General features: G+C 64.1%; 1 protein-coding gene across 2 annotated transcripts; it reads right to left on the bottom strand.

Annotated features, from left to right (window-relative positions):
* Positions 1-73: 73 nt before the first annotated feature.
* SHARPIN (SHANK associated RH domain interactor) lies at positions 74-16,815 on the bottom strand. 2 transcript variants are annotated; one of them, XM_040585757.1, is made up of 14 exons: positions 16,679-16,815; positions 12,082-12,256; positions 11,269-11,379; positions 9,947-10,088; positions 7,083-7,173; positions 6,548-6,821; positions 6,056-6,180; positions 5,702-5,875; positions 1,753-1,913; positions 1,321-1,432; positions 1,068-1,247; positions 867-965; positions 622-765; positions 74-468 (listed from the first exon to the last, which is right to left on the bottom strand). In XM_040585757.1, the coding sequence occupies exons 1-14, from the start codon at positions 16,802-16,804 to the stop codon at positions 388-390; spliced, it is 1,995 nt and encodes a 664-aa protein (XP_040441691.1). In that variant the 5' UTR covers positions 16,805-16,815; the 3' UTR covers positions 74-387. The 2 variants fall into 2 exon arrangements, with proteins under 2 accessions (XP_040441691.1, XP_040441690.1); XM_040585756.1 differs by lacking the exon at positions 16,679-16,815 and adding an exon at positions 16,230-16,556.
* Positions 16,816-16,940: the final 125 nt, after the last annotated feature.

The following is a 16,940-nucleotide window of genomic DNA, read 5'->3' on the forward strand; positions in this document are numbered from 1 at the left end:
AAGGGCTGATCCCCATCGCTCCCCTCTGGAGGGGGGCGAATTGTCAGGCGCCCCCACTGCAGCAGCAAGGCTGTGGCATGTAGATGGCTTTATTGGGACGGCCAGTGCCGCACCAGTCCCCTCTGGGGGGGGAGGTTTGCTGCCAGCAGAGGCTCCATGAAGCCCCCGCAATGCAGGGCTCCCCCCACACACACCTCCCTGCCCCATGTCCATCCTCTCTCCTTCCATGGCTGTGGGACGCAGCTTTGCCCTGTGACCATGAACATCTCCGGGTCCTGCTTGGGCTCCAACTCCAGCTGGGCCATCCCTTGGCGTGAGGAGAGCAGCTCCTGGTGCCGAATGCCTCCGGTGGGTCCCCGTCCCCACGGGGCTGAGCCAGGTGAGGGCTCAGTGGCAGTTTTGGCACCGGGGGTGGCACCTCTGTCCGTTGATGTTGCAGCGACAGCCACCACTGGTGTCCCCGGGACCCTGGTGGGGGACACATGGGTCAGGGGTGGGAGCTCACTGTAGGGCCAGCTCTGCTGTCACTGGAGTGTGGGCCAGGGCCCCGTGGGGTCACTCAGCCCCCACCCCAGCTGTGGGGAGCCAGGGGGGTCCCTCCTGCCCCCCAGGATTGCTCACCCCGGGCCCCCAGCGCGGCCCCTTGGTCACCCAGCAGATCTCGGTCTGGCAGACGGTGCAGCGGATCCAGTCGCAGCCATCCTTCTTCTGGACGATGATGAAGCAGGTGGGGCAATGCATGGCCTCCCCAATCTGCACCAGGGTCTGCAGGGGGGCAGGGGGGAAGAGAGAGAGCCGTCAGGGACACGGGGACACACTCCAGCCCCCCACCCTCCCCACTGCCTCCCCCCCCACGGGACTCCCACCTGCAGCATGTCGTTGGTCTGCCGGGCAGCCGAGTCGTTCTGCGCCTGGAGCCGCAGGTCATCCTGGTACTGGCGGCAGTTCTTCCCTTCATGGATGGCCTGGGGGGTGCAGAGACAGCACCGTTCAGCACCGCCGCCCCCCCCCCCCCCCCCAAGCCCCCTCACGATGCCGAAGGCTGGAGCAGCGCGATGGCGGCTCACCTTGCACAGCAGGCAGTTGAGGGCCTGGCAGACGGGGCAGCGGAACTCGTTCACCGAATCCTCGTAGATGCACCAGCCGCGGCAGTCGGTGGTCTTGCAGTGGAAGCTGTTGGGGCTGCGCCGCTCCGCCAGCATCAGGCCTCTCTCCAGGAACCGCCGGTACTCGTCCGGCGACACCAGCTGCGTGGGCACGGGCAGGGTCAGGATGCGGCCCCAACCTCCCTCCTCCTCCGCTGACCCGGCACGCACTCACCGCCCGGATCTCCCGCTCCTGGAGGTGGCTGCTGCAGGCGTAGGAGTCGTCACGGAAGGGACAGGCCACCTCTGGTTCCTCGCTGTAGTTGATCACCTGGCGCAGGCACTCCCTGCAGGAACAGGCGCCCTGTCACCACCATGATGGGGGTCTTGGGCCAGTCACTGTGATGGAAGGGGGCTAGGGGCTGGTCACGGTGATGGGAGGGGTCTCTGAGCCAGTCAAAGTGATGGCAGGGGTCCCAGGGCCAGTCACAGTGATGGCAGGGGCCTCTGGGCTGGTCACCACGATGGCAGGGGTCTCGGGGCCGGTCACTGCCGGTCACCGCAATGACAGGGGCTAGGGGCCGGTCACCACAATGGCAGGGGTCTGTCTCAGGGCCAGTCACCACGCTGATTGGGGGGGACACCAGGCGGCTCCATCAGGTGTTACCTGCAGAAGTTGTGCAGGCACTCGCGCAGCAGCACCCCCTCGCCGGGGGGGACCTGCTGGTAGCAGATGCGGCACTCCAGCACCTCCTGGTTGGGCACCAGCACCTCCTCCTCCAGCTGCAGCAGCTGCTGGAAGTTCTTCAGCCGCTCGGCCTCCAGCGCCTGCCGGTGAGGAACAGTCCCAGTCAGCCCCCAGCCCCAGCGCTGCCACCTGCCCCTGCAAGCCCCCCTCCCACCCCAGGGGGTGGCCCAGGGTGCCCGACTGGAGGGGACATCTCTGGCTCTGCCCCACCGGCGGTGAAGAAGCCTGGTCAGGGAAGCTGGCATGGCTCCACGCCTCCCACAACCCTCATAGCCACCATCCAAGGGACTGGGGACACTTGTCCAAAGTCCTCCACAGCTTCGGGAGCCAGGAGGAACAGCTGTGTTCAGGGTTTGTGTCTGGATTTGCAGGGACACGCTCCCCCAAGGAAAGGGAAGCAGAGCGGGGGGCAGCTGCTGGTGGACGTACTGTGGTGAGACCCGGCACCGAGATGTTCCCCGGCATTTCCCTGTCCCTGTGCAGCCGAGGGATGCGAGCACCAAGCCCAGGCAGCTGCTGGGGTCCCAGCACTCCCTGAGGGTCAGTGTGGCTGTTTAGGGGGCACTGTATTATATTTTAAAGCCTGTGGTTTTCTGTGCGTGTTGCGGAGGCCAGTACAAAAGGCAGCGCCCCTGATCACCCACACATGGCCCCTGCTCCCCGGGTGCAGAGTCTGCCAGAGCTTGGGCGCTGGTGACACTTCACATCACACCGGTGCTTCACCATCACCGCAGTCATGAACCTGTTCCCGAGCATCACCCGCGCAGGGCTCCCCACTTTGCCAAGGGGCCCCAGCCCACCCCACACCCCTGCCAACGGCATCCCGCTGGGCCCCAGCGCCATCCCGGCACCGGCCCTGCCCCGGCGAGACCAGCAGCCGTGAGGGTGCAGCACCGAGGGCCGGCTTTGGCGTGGGCTGCTCAGGACGGCTTGGCTCTGGTGCAACCCTGCAAGGAAGTGCCGGCCAGCTGCTCTTCCATTTCACAGAACCATCATGGTTTGAGTGGGGGGAACCCTCCAAGAGCAGCCATCCAAGACCCCTGCCGTGGGCAGGGACACCTTTCACTATGCCCCGTCCAGCCAGGCCCTGAATGTTTCTAGGGATGGGGCATCGATCCCTGCTCCAGGCAGCCTGTGCCAGCACCTCGCCGCCCTCAGCGTAACAAATTTCTTCCTTGTGCCCACCCTACATCTCCCCCTTTCAGTTCAAAGCCGCCCCCCAGGTCCTGTCGCCCCAGGCCCTGCTAAAAAGCCCGTCCCCACCTTCCTACAGCCCCTGTAGGCACCGAGTGGCCGCAGCCAGGTCTCCCCGCAGCCTCCTCTGCTCTGGGCTGAGCCCCCCCAGCTCTCCCAGCCTTTCCCCGCAGCAGAGGGCTTCCAGCCCTCGGACCAGCTCCGTGTCCCTCCCCCGGCCCCGCTCCAGCAGGTCCCTGCCTGGCTTGTGCTTGGGACCCCCGAGTTGGGCGCAGTGCTCCGGGGGGTCTCCCCAGAGCGGAGGGATTCTGCCCCTCTGGATACTCCTGCTGTCCATGCCCCTCATTGCCCCGTTTGTCACCTCCCCGGTCCTTCCCCGCAGGGCTGCTCCCCCCGTCCCCCCCAGCCTGTGTTGGTACAGGGGGTACGGCCCGACCCAGGGGCAGGACCTTGCACTTGGCCCTGCTGAGGTTCCTGCTTCTCAAGCTTGTCCACTTCACTGCATGAACACCCCCCCACGCCACAGAGCTGCCGGCGGCACAAGAAGACGGCAGAGCCGCGATGGTGGGATAAGGCTTTAATGAGGGAAAGAATCCATCCACGGCCCCATCGGGGCCCAAGGAGCCCGAGCCCAACCGAGGGTCCCACCTTTCTGCCCTGGCCCTGGGAACACGTGGCTCCCCACCAGGATAAGCCTGGCCCTGCGTGGCTGTGGGATGAGATTTCCAGCACAACGTGCAACACGAAACAACCAAACGCGTGGCCACCCAGGGTGCTGGTGGCTGGAGGGACCCATGGCACAGAGCACCCTGGCCGATGACCGCACGCGTTGCTGGGCCCATGTGGACACTGGTCTGGGCAGAGCAGCTCTGCCCCTCCCGGTGCCAGATCTGAGGGGAGCGCAGGGCTTGCGCAGCGTGGCACCGAGCACCCCCAGACCCAGACCTCAGCCAGCAGCCCCCAGCTTATTCCCATGGGCGCCACAGGGCCAGTGACCTGGCAAGGGCTTGTGCCCGTGAGGGGGGCTGCAGGGCGCAGGGTTGGCCCCTGCCGACGGTGACCCCCTGCCAGCACCCAAAGTTGCCCTGCCATGATGCTGCCCCTCTGCCTACAGAGCAAGGCAGAAACCCCAGGCCCGAGATGCCCCAGAGCACAGCCCCCCCGAGCCTAAGACCCCCTGAGCACAGCCCCCCCCTCGCCCCCGAGCCTCAGAGACCTCCAGAGCACCACTGGCAACGGTGCCATCCCCTGGCCACACTGGCTCTTCACAAAAGCCCTCACGAACAGGATGGCAGCAGGAAGGTGGCAGCGGGGCCGACCACGTTCAGCTCTCCACATCCCTACCCCAGAGGGGGCTCAGACCCTTCCCCGTGAGCCTGGCAGGCGCTGGGCAGAGCGGTGGCACGGCCAAGAGCCAGCTGGCAGCAGGGGCTGTGGCCTGGCATGGTGGAGAGGGCTGGGCTGCTGGTAGCAGGAGGCTCCTCTGATGCTGCAGCAGGGGGTCAGGGTGTGCCCCCTCCCTGCTGGCATCACAGGCAGGAGGAGCAGGCACTGGACACAGTTAACCGGGGAGCTGCCGTGCTCACAGGGTCCTGAGGGGCCCAGACCACCATGCTCCCCTGCCAGCCCCCCGCTCCCAGAGCCACCAGGGCGAGCGGCACCATCCCCGCAGCAGCAGCTCGTGGCTGAGCCAGGGCCCCACTGGCTCTTCTCCCTCAGAAAATTCCCGCATCAACTCTAGGGTCTGAGCAAAGGGGTGGCCCGGCGGCAGCCGCTGGGCGCACGTCAGGGCAGGGCTGGTGGGCGCCGGGTCCTGGCAGGCACCGGGCCCTGGCCGGAGGGGCAGGACAGGGTGTCCGGGTGGGCCGGGCTAGCAGAATTCGGAGGACAGGTGGATGATGTCATCCAAGGAACCTGAGCCCAGGACGCAGCGCGCAGCTGAGCCATCCTCTCTCCTTCCCTTTTCCTAGCGAGATCCCAGCACAAAAGAAAAAAGAAAGAAGGTTTGGTCAGTGGCTGAGACAGAGGATCCCCCCGAGCCCTGCAGCGCACCCTGACCTGGGGGCTGGGGCTCCCCCCGCAGCCATACACTGGGGGTGGGAGGTCCCGTCAGAGCCCCCCTGCCATGGTTCTACAAAATGGGAAACAGCTTCCAGCACACAGGAGAAAGCGCAGCCTGACGGCTCCTCGGCACGGGGCTGCCAACACCACAGACGGCGCAGTTAGGTGAGAGGAGGACCCGCAGGACCGGGGTGCCGCATCCTGCCAAGGTTTGCCTGCAGTGTCACAGATCCCTGCCCTGCCACAGATCCTGCCAGCCCTTTGTATGGCCGCAGGCAAACAAGAGCAGCCAGATCCCTGCCGCTGCCGTGGAAATCTCTTCACAGCCAGAAGACGCAGTGCTCACGACGCAGCACCTCGGCCAGTCCCCGAGGTGCACGGGCAGGCAGCAGCTGCCCCTCAGCAGGATGAGGAAGGGGGCTGCAACAGCCCCCTGTGCTGCCCCTCAGGGTGTCTCCCGATCCTTCCCAGCCTGTTTCCCAGAGTGCGGCAGGATCCATGTGCCCACCACACCTCCAAACCCTGCCGATGCCCAACCCTCCCTGGCTCTGTCTTTGAGCACAGGCTGCGGGGACCGTGGCGTCTCCCCGCAGTGGACAGCAAGCCCCCTTACCTGCTGGTACTGTAGGATCCCCTCCTGCTCCTGCTGCATCCTCCAAAGCTCCGTCTCGTCTGGCTTGTAGCTGCCAGGGACCACATAGTCCTCGGGACGGTCTGTGCTGCACATCTCGCAGCCTGGCCGCGTGGGTTTGTTGATGAAGGTGCATTTTGGACACGACCAGCCCGCCTGCAGGGACAGGCGAGAGATGTAGAAGTCAGAGAAAATGCTTTGGAGAGAGGGAAAGGGGGAGACAAGAAGCGGAGGGAGCGCCCATCCTTCGCCAGCACCCCCAGCCTGGGAGAAAGGGAGGACCCTGGGGACAGAGCAGGGGGGTGACAGGGCGGGGACACACCACAGGCCGTGTACCTGCACTGGGGAGGGCAGGCTCGTGGCAGCAGGCTGGGCACTGAAAAGGTCGTTGATCTGCAGCGTGTCCAAGTGCTGGCTGATCTCACCGATGTCCATCTTCCTGCTGGCCTCGCTCTCCCAGTCTGGGGAGAGACGCCAGGGAAGGGCGATGTTACAAACCAGCCCAGGGACCAGCACCAGACCAGGCAGCCAGGCCTGGCCGAAAGCGTGCCGCACTGTGCCAGGGGGGCCCCTTCTCTCCAGGGTAGATCAGCCCCCAGGCAGGGAGCACAGACCCTGGGGACCGGCCCTGCCCCAGCCCATGGGCAGCAGCTGGGCCAGCCCACGGCGCTGAGCCCACTGCCGGTCCCGCAGAGCCCAGCAGCTCACAGCACAGGGCTCCGCTGCCACTGTGGTCTGGCACCCCACGCTGCGGCAAGGCATGGGGACCAGGGCAGGACCTGGGCTGCCCTCCCCACTGGTGGCAACGGGGAGGGCAGAGAGCCAGACCTTTCTTTGGAGATGTGCTGGGCAGGGTGTTGTCGTTTTGCTGTTCCTCAGTGGTGTCAGTCAGTGAGGAGATGGATCTGAGCATGATCCGCGCCTGGTCCTCCTCGTAGCGCTCCTCGGTGAGCTCGGCCATCTTCGCCGAGAGCAGGTAGAGGAACGCAATGTCGCCATCCCTGCGGATGCCGTAGGAGGAGACGGTCCGTTCATCCACGCACAGGCACTGCCCGATGATCCAGCGCTGAACCAAGGGGTGGAACCCATAATCGTGGAAGACCTGGGCAGCAGGAGAAGCTTGGAGGTGAACCCACAGCCACAGCTTCCCCACAGCTGCTCGCTGCATTTTGGCGGGGGCCGACGCCATGCTGGCACACGTCGGTGGGCCAGGAGAACCAGTGAAAAGCCAGCTCCACAAAGGGAGAAGTGGCTGGGAAAGCCCAGCTCCCATACTGCAGGGAAACGCATTTAAACAGGGGTCTGCAGGGACCACGGGGCTCCCGTCTCCCAGCCAGGCCGGGGGGCTCACACCGCTCCGTACCTGCTGCTTGAGTGTTCCTATTGTAGTGTGAGCGCGGACCCTGATGATGATGCTTGCAGAAGATGTTGCATCCTCCACGCCGACCTTCATGCTGGAGAAGAGATGGATGCTATGAGAGGAAGGCTGCCAGGATTGTGGGGTCCTGGCATCGCGCTCCGCACCAGCTGCTCGTGCTCAGCCTGCTGCTCCAAGCTGCAGAGCCAACGCCGCAGGCGGTGCCCGTTGCAGGGCTCCTGTAAGGTCTACCACTGGGTTTCCAACTGTGATCCATAGATTGCATCCCAGGAAACTGGGACAGGCACCCCCCAGCCTTCACCCTGCCTGCCTCTGCCAGCAGCTCCTGGCCCGCACCTGCTGAGGGTTGCATCCTGAACTGCATGGGGAACGTGTTTTTCCCTCATTTTGTTTATCCTCTCTTCCAGCCTATGTATCCTTGCAGCCTCCATGTAGCCTTGGCAATAACTTCCACTGTGTGTTTCCTTTCACTCACTTTAAATCAGGTGCTTCCTAATTTCCTGAGCCTCTTAGTCCCTCTCTCCATGCTGGTCCCTCACAGAACCCCGTCACCCTGCCAGCTGTCTCTCCTTCAGACCAGTCTGAACCTTTTAAGGACCTCTTGCAAAAGGTGTTTCATGCCGCTAAGCACAGAATCTAAGCTGGATTTCCCAAGTATTTCCCAAGAAGCAGGCAGGTAGGGCTGGAAACTCCCATTTGTCCCCTCACCTTTTCCTAACGACTCCTGCAGGGGGTTTGTGTGGCAAGGTTTTGGTAGCGGGAGGCTACTGTGGGAGGCTGCTGGAAGCTTCCCCCGTGCCCGATGGGCCAACACCAGCCGGCTCACAGACGGAGCCACCGTGATGAGCCCGTTATCAGTGACAGCGATAACGTATCTCTGGGGTAACAGAATTAAGAAGGGGGGGAAAAAACTGCACAGCAGTGGCCAGAGAGCGGAGTGAGAACACGTGAGAGCAGCAGCCCTGCAGACCCCAGGTCGGGCTCCAGGTTCCGGAGCAGAGATTCCCCAGCAGCCCGTGGGGAGCCCACGCCGAGGCAGGCTGTGCCCCCAGCCCATGGAGCCCACGGGGGAGCAGATCCCCCCCCTGCAGCCCATGGAAGGGACCTGTGCCAGAGCAGGTCATGGAGATCCGCAGCCCGTGGGAAGGACTCAGGTTGGAGAAGCTAGTGGAGGACTGTGTCCCACGGGAGGGGGGAGGAGGTGGGAAACTGGGGAGTGAGGTTAAGCCTGGGAAGAAGGGAGGGGTGGGAGGAATGTGTTTTAGGATATAATTTTTATTTCTCACTACCCTACTCTGATTTGATCTGTAAAAAAATTAATTTCCCCGAGTAGAGTCTGGTTTGTCTGTGACGGTAGTTGCTGAGCGATCTCCCTGTCCTCATCTCGACCCACGAGCCTTTCGCTTTCTTTTCTCTCTCCCATCCAGCTGAGGAGGGGAGTGATGGGGCAGCTTCGGTGGGTGCCTGGTGCCCAGTCAGGGTCACCCGATGCCCAGCCAGGGTCACCCCACCACAACTCCAAACACTGCAGGTCTTGCTGGCCCTGCCTGAAATGTGTGCACTTGTTTCTAGGTCTGCCGCATGGCCGCTTGCTGCTGTGGACCCACCAGCACCCTTCCTGTTTGCCCCACTTCGCATTTATCAGCGTTGAGTTCCAGTGCTTAGAGCCATGAGTCCAGTCTAAGACCAGACCTCATGGCTTATTGCCATTTCCAGGTTATTTGTGTCTCCCTGGAACAGCCCTGTCTCTGCAGACGCCTCCGCTCTCCATTCCGACCCTGTCTCCCACCCACCATCTGGTTATCCATGCAAAGGACGCTCCCTCCTGCTCCGTGGCATGTTGCTTTCCTTCTTGAAGGCTTCTAAGGAAGCTTGTTGGAAGTGTTTTGGTGTTCCTGGCACAGCACACCGGCCGGGATGCCCTGTGGCTCACCGACTCCCTGCAGGGCCGTGAGCCACAACTCTCCCCACAATTACTGATGTTTACCCGGAATCTGCTCAGCCTGGCCCTGCCCACCACTGTGGGGGTGCAAAATTGGTGTTTTAACATTCCTGGAGGCCTTTTACAAACCTGCGTGGCATGTGGCAGCACCCTTTGGAGCCAGTCCCTGGGCAGAGAGTGGCAGGGACCGAAGGAGGCTGCTGGTGGGGGGTCCTCAGGCCCCCCAGACAGGGGGAAAGCTGTCCCAGCGGCTGGTGACAGTCCCTTCACACTGCAGAGTGGCACAGCTGTGTTCGAGCTGAGCCTGAAGACCCCAAGGGATCAGGTCCCTGTCGCTCAGATGGGCTCACCCTCTGGATTCCTGGCTTTTCTGGTAGCATCCAACATCCTGTCCCTGCATCCCCCGCCCCTCCTTCCTCCTGGGAGCTAGGGAAGAAGTACAAATCCCGGGATACCACATTTTCCAGGAAGGCTGTGGCTTCCCCAGCATCAGCTGCATGTTTCCCTCTCCTGCCAGGACCGATCCCAACTGAGGGCAGAGGAATTCATGGAGCAGATCTGCTCCAGCAGCTGCAGGAGGCTGGTCTGGCTCTGCCAGCGCCTGACAGACACACAGGCACCCTGGACCATCACTGCTATACGCAAAAACACATGAAAAAAGACAGACCCAAGGGCCACACAGCGCAGGGCAAGCGACCCAAATGTCCAGCAGAAGGGCAGAGCTGCAGGGGACAGGTGCTGGCTGGGCAGGCAGGACAGCCCCAGGCTCGCAGCACAGCAGGCAGCTGCCTGCGGGGAAGCACGGAGCCCTGGCACAGGGCCCACGGCTCCACCTGGGGCAGGGATGCAGAGGAACACGAGATGTGCTCACGTTGGCTCCGAGAACGCGATGGCCGGAGGTGCTCACCTGATATGATCCGTGGGGTAGTTGGTCTCCTTCCAGAGGATACTGAGCGTGGCTTGCTGGCGAGCCAGGGCCACGGCACACTGCGAGGCCGCCTCCTCATCTCCGTACTCGATTGCCTGGGCGAGGTTCAGTGCCAGGTCCTCTGCAGCAGTGGGGAGAGGGAGAATCGTAAAGCAGTAGCCAGTCTGTAAACACCCTCCCCAGGGCACGGCACAACCACTGCCACCCACATCACCGGCAAAGCCAGCACCCAGAGGGACCCGAGACTGTGTGTGCCACAGCTTCACATCTATAATCAGCAATTCTGGTTCAGTTCAGTGTGGAAACAGCGCAGAATGGCAGCAGGAGCTCTGTACAAGGCTCCTTGGAAACACGCTTGCTGCACAGCCAGCGAGCAGCTGAGGCAGGAGGAGCAGCTGTGGCACCGCAGCCATGCAGTTGAGAGCACTGAGGGAAATTTTGGGGGCCACCAGGAACTTACTTCTGTCCCTTCCTGCACAGCTTGGCTGACCCAAACGCCCACAGCCACCTCCCGGGACACACAGCCCCCAGCCCACCCTTGGCACGTGCTTCTGTCCCGCTAGAGCAGTGTAGCCAGGTGGCCAAGAAGCCATCCTGGCTTGCATCAGAAATACTGTGGCCAGCAGGACCAGGCAGCGATTGTCCCCTTATAGTTGGTGCTGGTGGGGCCGCACCTCGAATCCTGGGTTCAGTCTTGGGCCCCTGACTGCAAGACTGGGGGGCTGGAGCGTGTCCAGAGACGGGCAACGGAGCCGAGGAAGGGCTGGAGCACAGGTCTGATGAAGGGCAGCTGGGGGAGCTGGGGGTGCTCAGCCTGGAGAAAAGGAGGCTGAGGGGGGACCTGATCGCTCCCTACAACTACCTGACAGGGGGCTGTAGTGAGGTGGGATCGGTCTCTTCTCCCAAGGAAGAAGTGATAGGATGAAGGAAAATGGCCTCAAGTTGCACAGGGGAGGTTTAGATTGGATGTCAGGAAAAATTTCTTCACTGAAAGGGTTGTCAAGCACTGGAGCAGAGTGCCCAGGGAGATGGTGGAGCCACCATCCCTGGAGGTGTTTAAAAAAACATGCAGATGTGGTGCTTGGAGACATGGTTTAGCGGTGGGCTTGGCAGTGCTGAGTTAGTGGTTGGACTTGATAGTCTTAAGTCTTTTCCAACCTAAATGATATGATATAACGATAAAAAAGCTTGTCAGCCACAGGCAGGGGAGCAGCTGTACCTGGGTCTGAGCCTGACTCCTGTGGAGAGTTGGTAACTCCTGATATACCAAAAGAGCCAAGAAACCTTACCCCATCATGTACCTTTCTTGGAAAGCTCCAAACAAAAAGCATCATCTGGATCCTGACTCGCAGAGGCGCCGCTCGCAGACATGGACAGAAATGAGGCATAAGACTCCAGCGTGCTCTCCAAGGCTGAGGGGAACCAGGAATATATCAGAGCAGGGCAGCACCAGCCCTCCGAGCAGCAACTGCCACCAACTGCCCTCCCCAAGGGGCTCCACACTCTCACCACAGGGGACAGATGCACCAGGAAGCCCTGGGCTACATAAGGTTGCTCGACATGAAGGTAACAGCGACCTTAATCCACATCCCAAGGGCCGAGAGCACTCGGAGAGCAGCACCAACAGCCCACCATCTCTGCAAAGCCTTTGGCCGCTGCTCCCCTGAGCTTCCAGAATCGCTGGGGTACGGGCAGCAAAGATGCACCATGTTCCTCTGGCTCCCCAGGCCCTCCTGGTGCTGCTTTTCCTTCGATCACACAACCTGGGACAGTCATCCCTGTTCCCACGTCACTACCTGCATCACCTCCTTTCTCCTGGGGCTCCCTCAGATGCTCCAACACATGCAGGAACACTCTGAACGTTCCTCTCCCCATGTGCAGGAGTTAATGCCCCAGAGATGGAGTGGGCTGAGATGCTGCCCCGGCACTGGGGGAGCTGGGAGCAGCTGGTATCGCACACCTGAATTATTTTGCAGCATGACCAGTCCCAGCCTTGCCTCCTAGTTGGGTACCTTGGCTGTCAGGGCTGAGGAAAGCCTGGCAGAACCCTCCTGGCAGCAGGCAGACTGCCTGGGTCCCTGCCAGCCCTCAGGCAGCCGCCTGCCTGCACTGACCTTTCTGCACCTCCCGCAGAGAGCTGCTCACGATCGTCCACCACTTCTGTGCCTCCCGCTCCTCCTCGAAGTTAAAAACCATGGGCTCATCCAAGGAGGTGAGCAGCGCCAGCTCATGGCAGGTGGGGCTCTTCACCCTGTACGAGATATCCTTCAGGTCGAACTCGGCGATGTTCTGGGGGAAGCAGGACGAAAGGGTCACACCACAATGGAGCCAGGATGAGGACACACCGCATGCAGACGGTACACCGGGCAAGGGGGCAACCCCCCCGGCACGGCATCCAAGCCAGGACCTGGGGACACAAGCTGCCCCTCTCCTCACCTCCACCACGGTCTCCTCCCAGGAGATAAGCATGGACAGGCACACACACCAAGCCAAGCGCAACTCTCCATCCCCGGGTGCCAAACCACACACCCAGCGCCACAAACCCAGCCCAAAACGCCGACCCTCCGTGCCCAGGGCTGCCGCCAAGCCCCACCGCTGCTCAACAGCCACCCTGCAGTCTCACACCCTCCACCCTGGCCAGAGGCCACCACAGAACACCGAGGGCTGCCACCTGTGTGTATCCATCGACCTGGCACTTGCTGGGTCATCCCCGGTCACCCTGCACAAGCAGGGCCGTCTCTGCCGGCTGCCCACACCCCTCGCCTCTTCCCTTCTGCCAGAACCACAGCGCAGGAGACATCTGAGACGACTCGGGCTGCCATGACACCAGTTCTTGGAGGAAGCCGGTTCCTCCCCGCTTTAACGAGCCTTGGGAAAACCCTTCCCCACACACACGCACCTCAGGCAGGGCTCAGCTTTCCCTGTCCCCCCAGCAGACAGATGGGCTCCGCCAGCTCTCCGCTGACCACAGCAAGCAGGACCAGCCTCCGGCAAGGGAGCCCCGGCTATCCTCGGGGTGCCCCGGCTATCCTCGGGGTGCCCCAGACCCGCTTCTCCCGCAGCTGACACCCGTCTCGGCTTCACATCAGAGCTTTCGATTCCGCTTCTGGTAAAATGGCAGCTCGGGAGGAGCCGGGGCACGGGGACGGGCCCTGCAGAGCCACCCGGGAAACTGGCAAGCACTGCCTGCCCCTCCGGAGATGGGGGGCTGGAAGGAAGTTTGAGAGAAACTGCTCGTTTCCTTCCTTCGATTTTAAACTTCTACCCTAGGACACACCCTTGTGAGGGCCACCTCCCGACCCAGAAGTCCCTGACACATGGCCGTGTCAGCTGTGGCCTTGCATCCCTCCCTGCTGCTTCCACCTCCAAGCTGTTAGGAAAACACTCAGGAAAAGAAGATTTCGATTCACTGGGTGTCCGGAGCTGCCAGCTCCTGCAGTTGTGCCAAGGGCCAACCAGGGGAGCAGCCACCATCCCCAGCGAGTACCAGGGAAGGCACGGGAGGTGGTGGGAGCAGGTAGGTGGGCTGCAGAGCCCCAGGTGACAGGCACATCTGGGAGCCACTGAGCCATCAGCCCAGTGCTCAGGTGGGAATTTTTGGCTGTTTAACCTCTCCTGAGGATGAGGAGCCTCTTGCCTCCAGCCTCTGCAGCTGTACCAGTTGGAAGTACAACCGACCCACAACTTCATCCCCCTTCTTCTCCCAGCTCACAGCCCTCCGAGGGCCGAGTGCTCCCTGGAGCCAGCAGAAGGCACCTCTGGCTGCCCCGAGAGCCGACTCCCTTCCCGCAGGCACAGCCTGGGCTCCTTCCCGGTGGGAGCTGCCTGCCAGCCAGATCCCGGGCAGGGATCCCGTGCCGGAGCCCTTCCGTAACGCCAGGTCAGGGTGGGCGGGCAGCCAGCCCCATTAATCCCACGGTGGCAAACTGAGGCCAAGAGGACGCGCGGCACTGCCGGGTTTGACACCAGCAGCCAGGCGGCACTCAGGCTGCCGCGGGGCTGAGCAGCTGCTCCGACACCATTTGCCACCCAGGGCCGGCCCAGCGCTGCCCTCCATGCCTGAGCCAGGATGAGAACGGGACCAGCACGCTTCTCCCAAGGGCAAACGGGCCAGACGCTGTGCTCCGGTGAGGAGGACGGCTCAGCTGCCATGTGTCACCACTCCCCGCAGCGCTCTGACCTTGAGAGGGGAGAAGGAGAGTGGGGATCCTGCCAGGGACTCTGCGTTTCCCTTTCAGGCCGCCTCTTGGCTCAGGCCATCGCCCGCCTCCTGGGCTGAGCCATGGCCGGGCAGGCACGTGCCCCAGCCCCGCCACGCTCCAGCAGAAACCGAAACCCAGGTTCAAGCTAACTGCAGGAGCGACGGCGGCGGTGACGGAGCAGCCAGCGTGGGTCAGGGTGGCAGGAAGCATAACTGGACAGGGAGCGACAGCACCGTTGCCTCCACCCCTGGTTCCAGAGCACCTCCCCGGCACTGGGAGTGGTGACACAGAGCGGGAAGACTTCCAGCATGGCACAAAGCAGGACCCAGAGCACACAGGGAGAGGAAAGGCACTGAATGCAAGGCAGCAGGCACCAGGGGCTCAGTGGAATGGCCCAGCCTTAGTGTGTCAGGCAGGAGAAAAGGTCTCAGCCCACATTTGGCGGCCCCTGGAGCTGAGCTTATCGGGGATAGATCAGCCAGGAGCGGGTCTGCTCCTGAGGCAGGGGCCTGGGCAGGCTGGAAGGGTGCGTCTGTGGGAGCCTCGTGAGGCTCAACAGGGCCAAGTGCATGGTTCTGCGCTGGGTCGGGGCCGTACCCCCTGTACCAACACAGGCTGGGGGGGACGGGGGGAGCAGCCCTGCGGAGAAGGACCAGGGAGGTGACAAACGGGGCACGAGCCGGCAACGTGCGCTCACAGCCCAGAAACCCAACCGGCTCCTGGGCTGCACCCCGAGCGGCGTGGCCGGCAGGGCGAGGGAGGGGATTCTGCCCCTCTGCTCCGCTCTGGGGAGACCCCCCGGAGCACTGCGCCCAGCTCGAGGGTCCCCAGCACAAGCCAGGCAGGGACCTGCTGGAGCGGGGCCGGGGGAGGGACACGGAGCTGGTCCGAGGGCTGGAAGCCCTCTGCTGCGGGGAAAGGCTGGGAGAGCTGGGGGGGCTCAGCCCGGAGCAGAGGAGGCTGCGGGGAGACCTGGCTGCGGCCACTCGGTGCCTACAGGGGCTGTAGGAAGGTGGGGACGGGCTTTTTAGCAGGGCCTGGGGCGACAGGACCGGGGGGGGGCGGCTTTGACCTGAAAGGGGGAGATGTAGGGTGGACACAAGGAAGAAATGTGTTACTGTGAGGGTGGCGAGGCGCTGGCACAGGCTGCCCAGAGCAGCTGTGGGTGCCCCATCCCTGGGAGCTCAAGGCCAGGTTGGACGGGGCTGGGAGCAGCCTGGTCTGCTGGGAGGTGTCCTTGTCCCTACCCATAGCAGGGGGCCAGACCAGCTACTCTTGGAAGGTGGGTGTGAGTCCCCCACACCCCTGGCAAACCACCCCACCACTGGATAACACAGAAGTGGTGCAGCAGCAGGACAAAGGAGGCGAGGGCAGCAGGGGGACACGGCGCAGACACCCCGTGCGAGGCTTCAGAGCCCCCGTCTCCCACAAGCAATCCCCTTCTCCTCCCCAGCGCTCCTGCCCCGCCCCCCCCCCCCCCCCCCCCCCAGCTCCAGCGCCCAGCCTGGACGGAGGCTGGGGGGAAGCAGAGCAGCGGCGGCAGCCGGCAGCCCTTTGGCACAGCACAGAGGATCTCTGCCAAAAACCTGGGGGGCCTGGAGCCCCGTGGAGATGCCCAGAAACCAGCTCCCCGCCCCCCTCCCCCTGAAGCCCCCTGCCAGTGCAGGCAGGAGCAGGTGGGGGGGAGGGGGCAGCAGCTCAGCTCCTTCCCGAAGCCCCTCCAGCTGTGGGCATGGGGGGGTGGACACGGAGGGGTGGTGTGGACATGGGGGGGAGGGGGGGGGGTGTCGGACATGGGGGGTTCTGGCGGCTGGTGGGAACGCGGGCAGCCCCAGGCAGGGATCGACAGAGGGACATGGAGGGGGCACAGCCCTGGGAACACCGCCCCCCGCCACCCGATCCCCCCCCCGGGCGTCGGGCCCGATCCGCCAGGCCCGGGTAGGGGAGCCCCGGATGTCCCCGCACCGGAGGGCTGCCCACCGGGAAAGCAGTCGGACACCGGGGGCGGGACGACCCCCCAGTCCCCACCCCCACCCCATCGTGGGGGCCCCCGGTCTCACCGCGCCGCCGCCCGCCTCCAGGTGCCGCAAGCCCAGGCGGAAGCGGCGCTGCCCGCCGGCCGCCGGTTCGACGCTGAGCTGCAGGCGGAGCGTGGCGGCGGCGGGCAGCGACAGGAGGCGGGGGGGCTGCGCCAGCCCCGCCCGCACCGCCATCAGCACGGTGGGCGGCGGCGGCGGCGCCGGGGCCGCGGCCGGGGCCGGGGCGGGGGCACCGGGCAGAGCCATCACCGCCACCGCCGCCTCCCTCCACTTCCGCCAGGAATCGGGGCGGGGGAAGCGCCACCCCGAGCAGTGTCCGACTGTTCCGGGAGCGGACGGTCCGGTCGGGCAGGAAACGCGCCGCCGTGGCCACGCGTTCCGGGAGCGGACGGTCCGATCCCCGCCCCACCCCGCCCCCGCAGGCGCAGCGCCCCCCCCCGGCCAGCTGGGGGCGCCAGGCGCGCCCCTACCGTGATTGACAGCCGCTCCCCCCGTCTTTGTCCGCGGCAACCAATCAGAACTCCGAGCGCTCCGGCCGGCGGGAGGGGTCTCGCTCCTGTTCCCGCGGAGGGCGGGCGCGCTGTGCTGAGCGACATCCGCCTCAGCCAACCGAAGGGGAGATCGGCCGCGACTGCCAGGACCACCTCCCAATGGGAGGAGAGGGCTGCCGCCTCCGACGGGGACGGACGGGCCGCGGGCGGGGTCTCGGCGCTTGTTGTCGTCCGGTGCCTG

Source organism: Falco naumanni, chromosome 3 (assembly GCF_017639655.2).
Source record: "Falco naumanni isolate bFalNau1 chromosome 3, bFalNau1.pat, whole genome shotgun sequence".
Lineage (NCBI taxonomy): Eukaryota > Metazoa > Chordata > Aves > Falconiformes > Falconidae > Falco > Falco naumanni.

What these genes read in the sequence shown, in the direction of transcription:
- SHARPIN (XM_040585756.1), bottom strand. Translation starts at nt 16,454, where the DNA reads ATGGCTCTGCCCGGTGCCCCCGCCCCGGCCCCGGCCGCGGCCCCGGCG. An exon ending in TAGGAACACTCAAGCAGCAG is followed by an intron (nt 6,822 to 7,082) that starts GTACGGAGCGGT and finishes CCTGCTGCCCAG; the next exon opens with GTCTTCCACGATTATGGGTT. An exon ending in TGCCTGCACAACTTCTGCAG is followed by an intron (nt 1,433 to 1,752) that starts GTAACACCTGAT and finishes CTGTTCCTGCAG; the next exon opens with GGAGTGCCTGCGCCAGGTGA.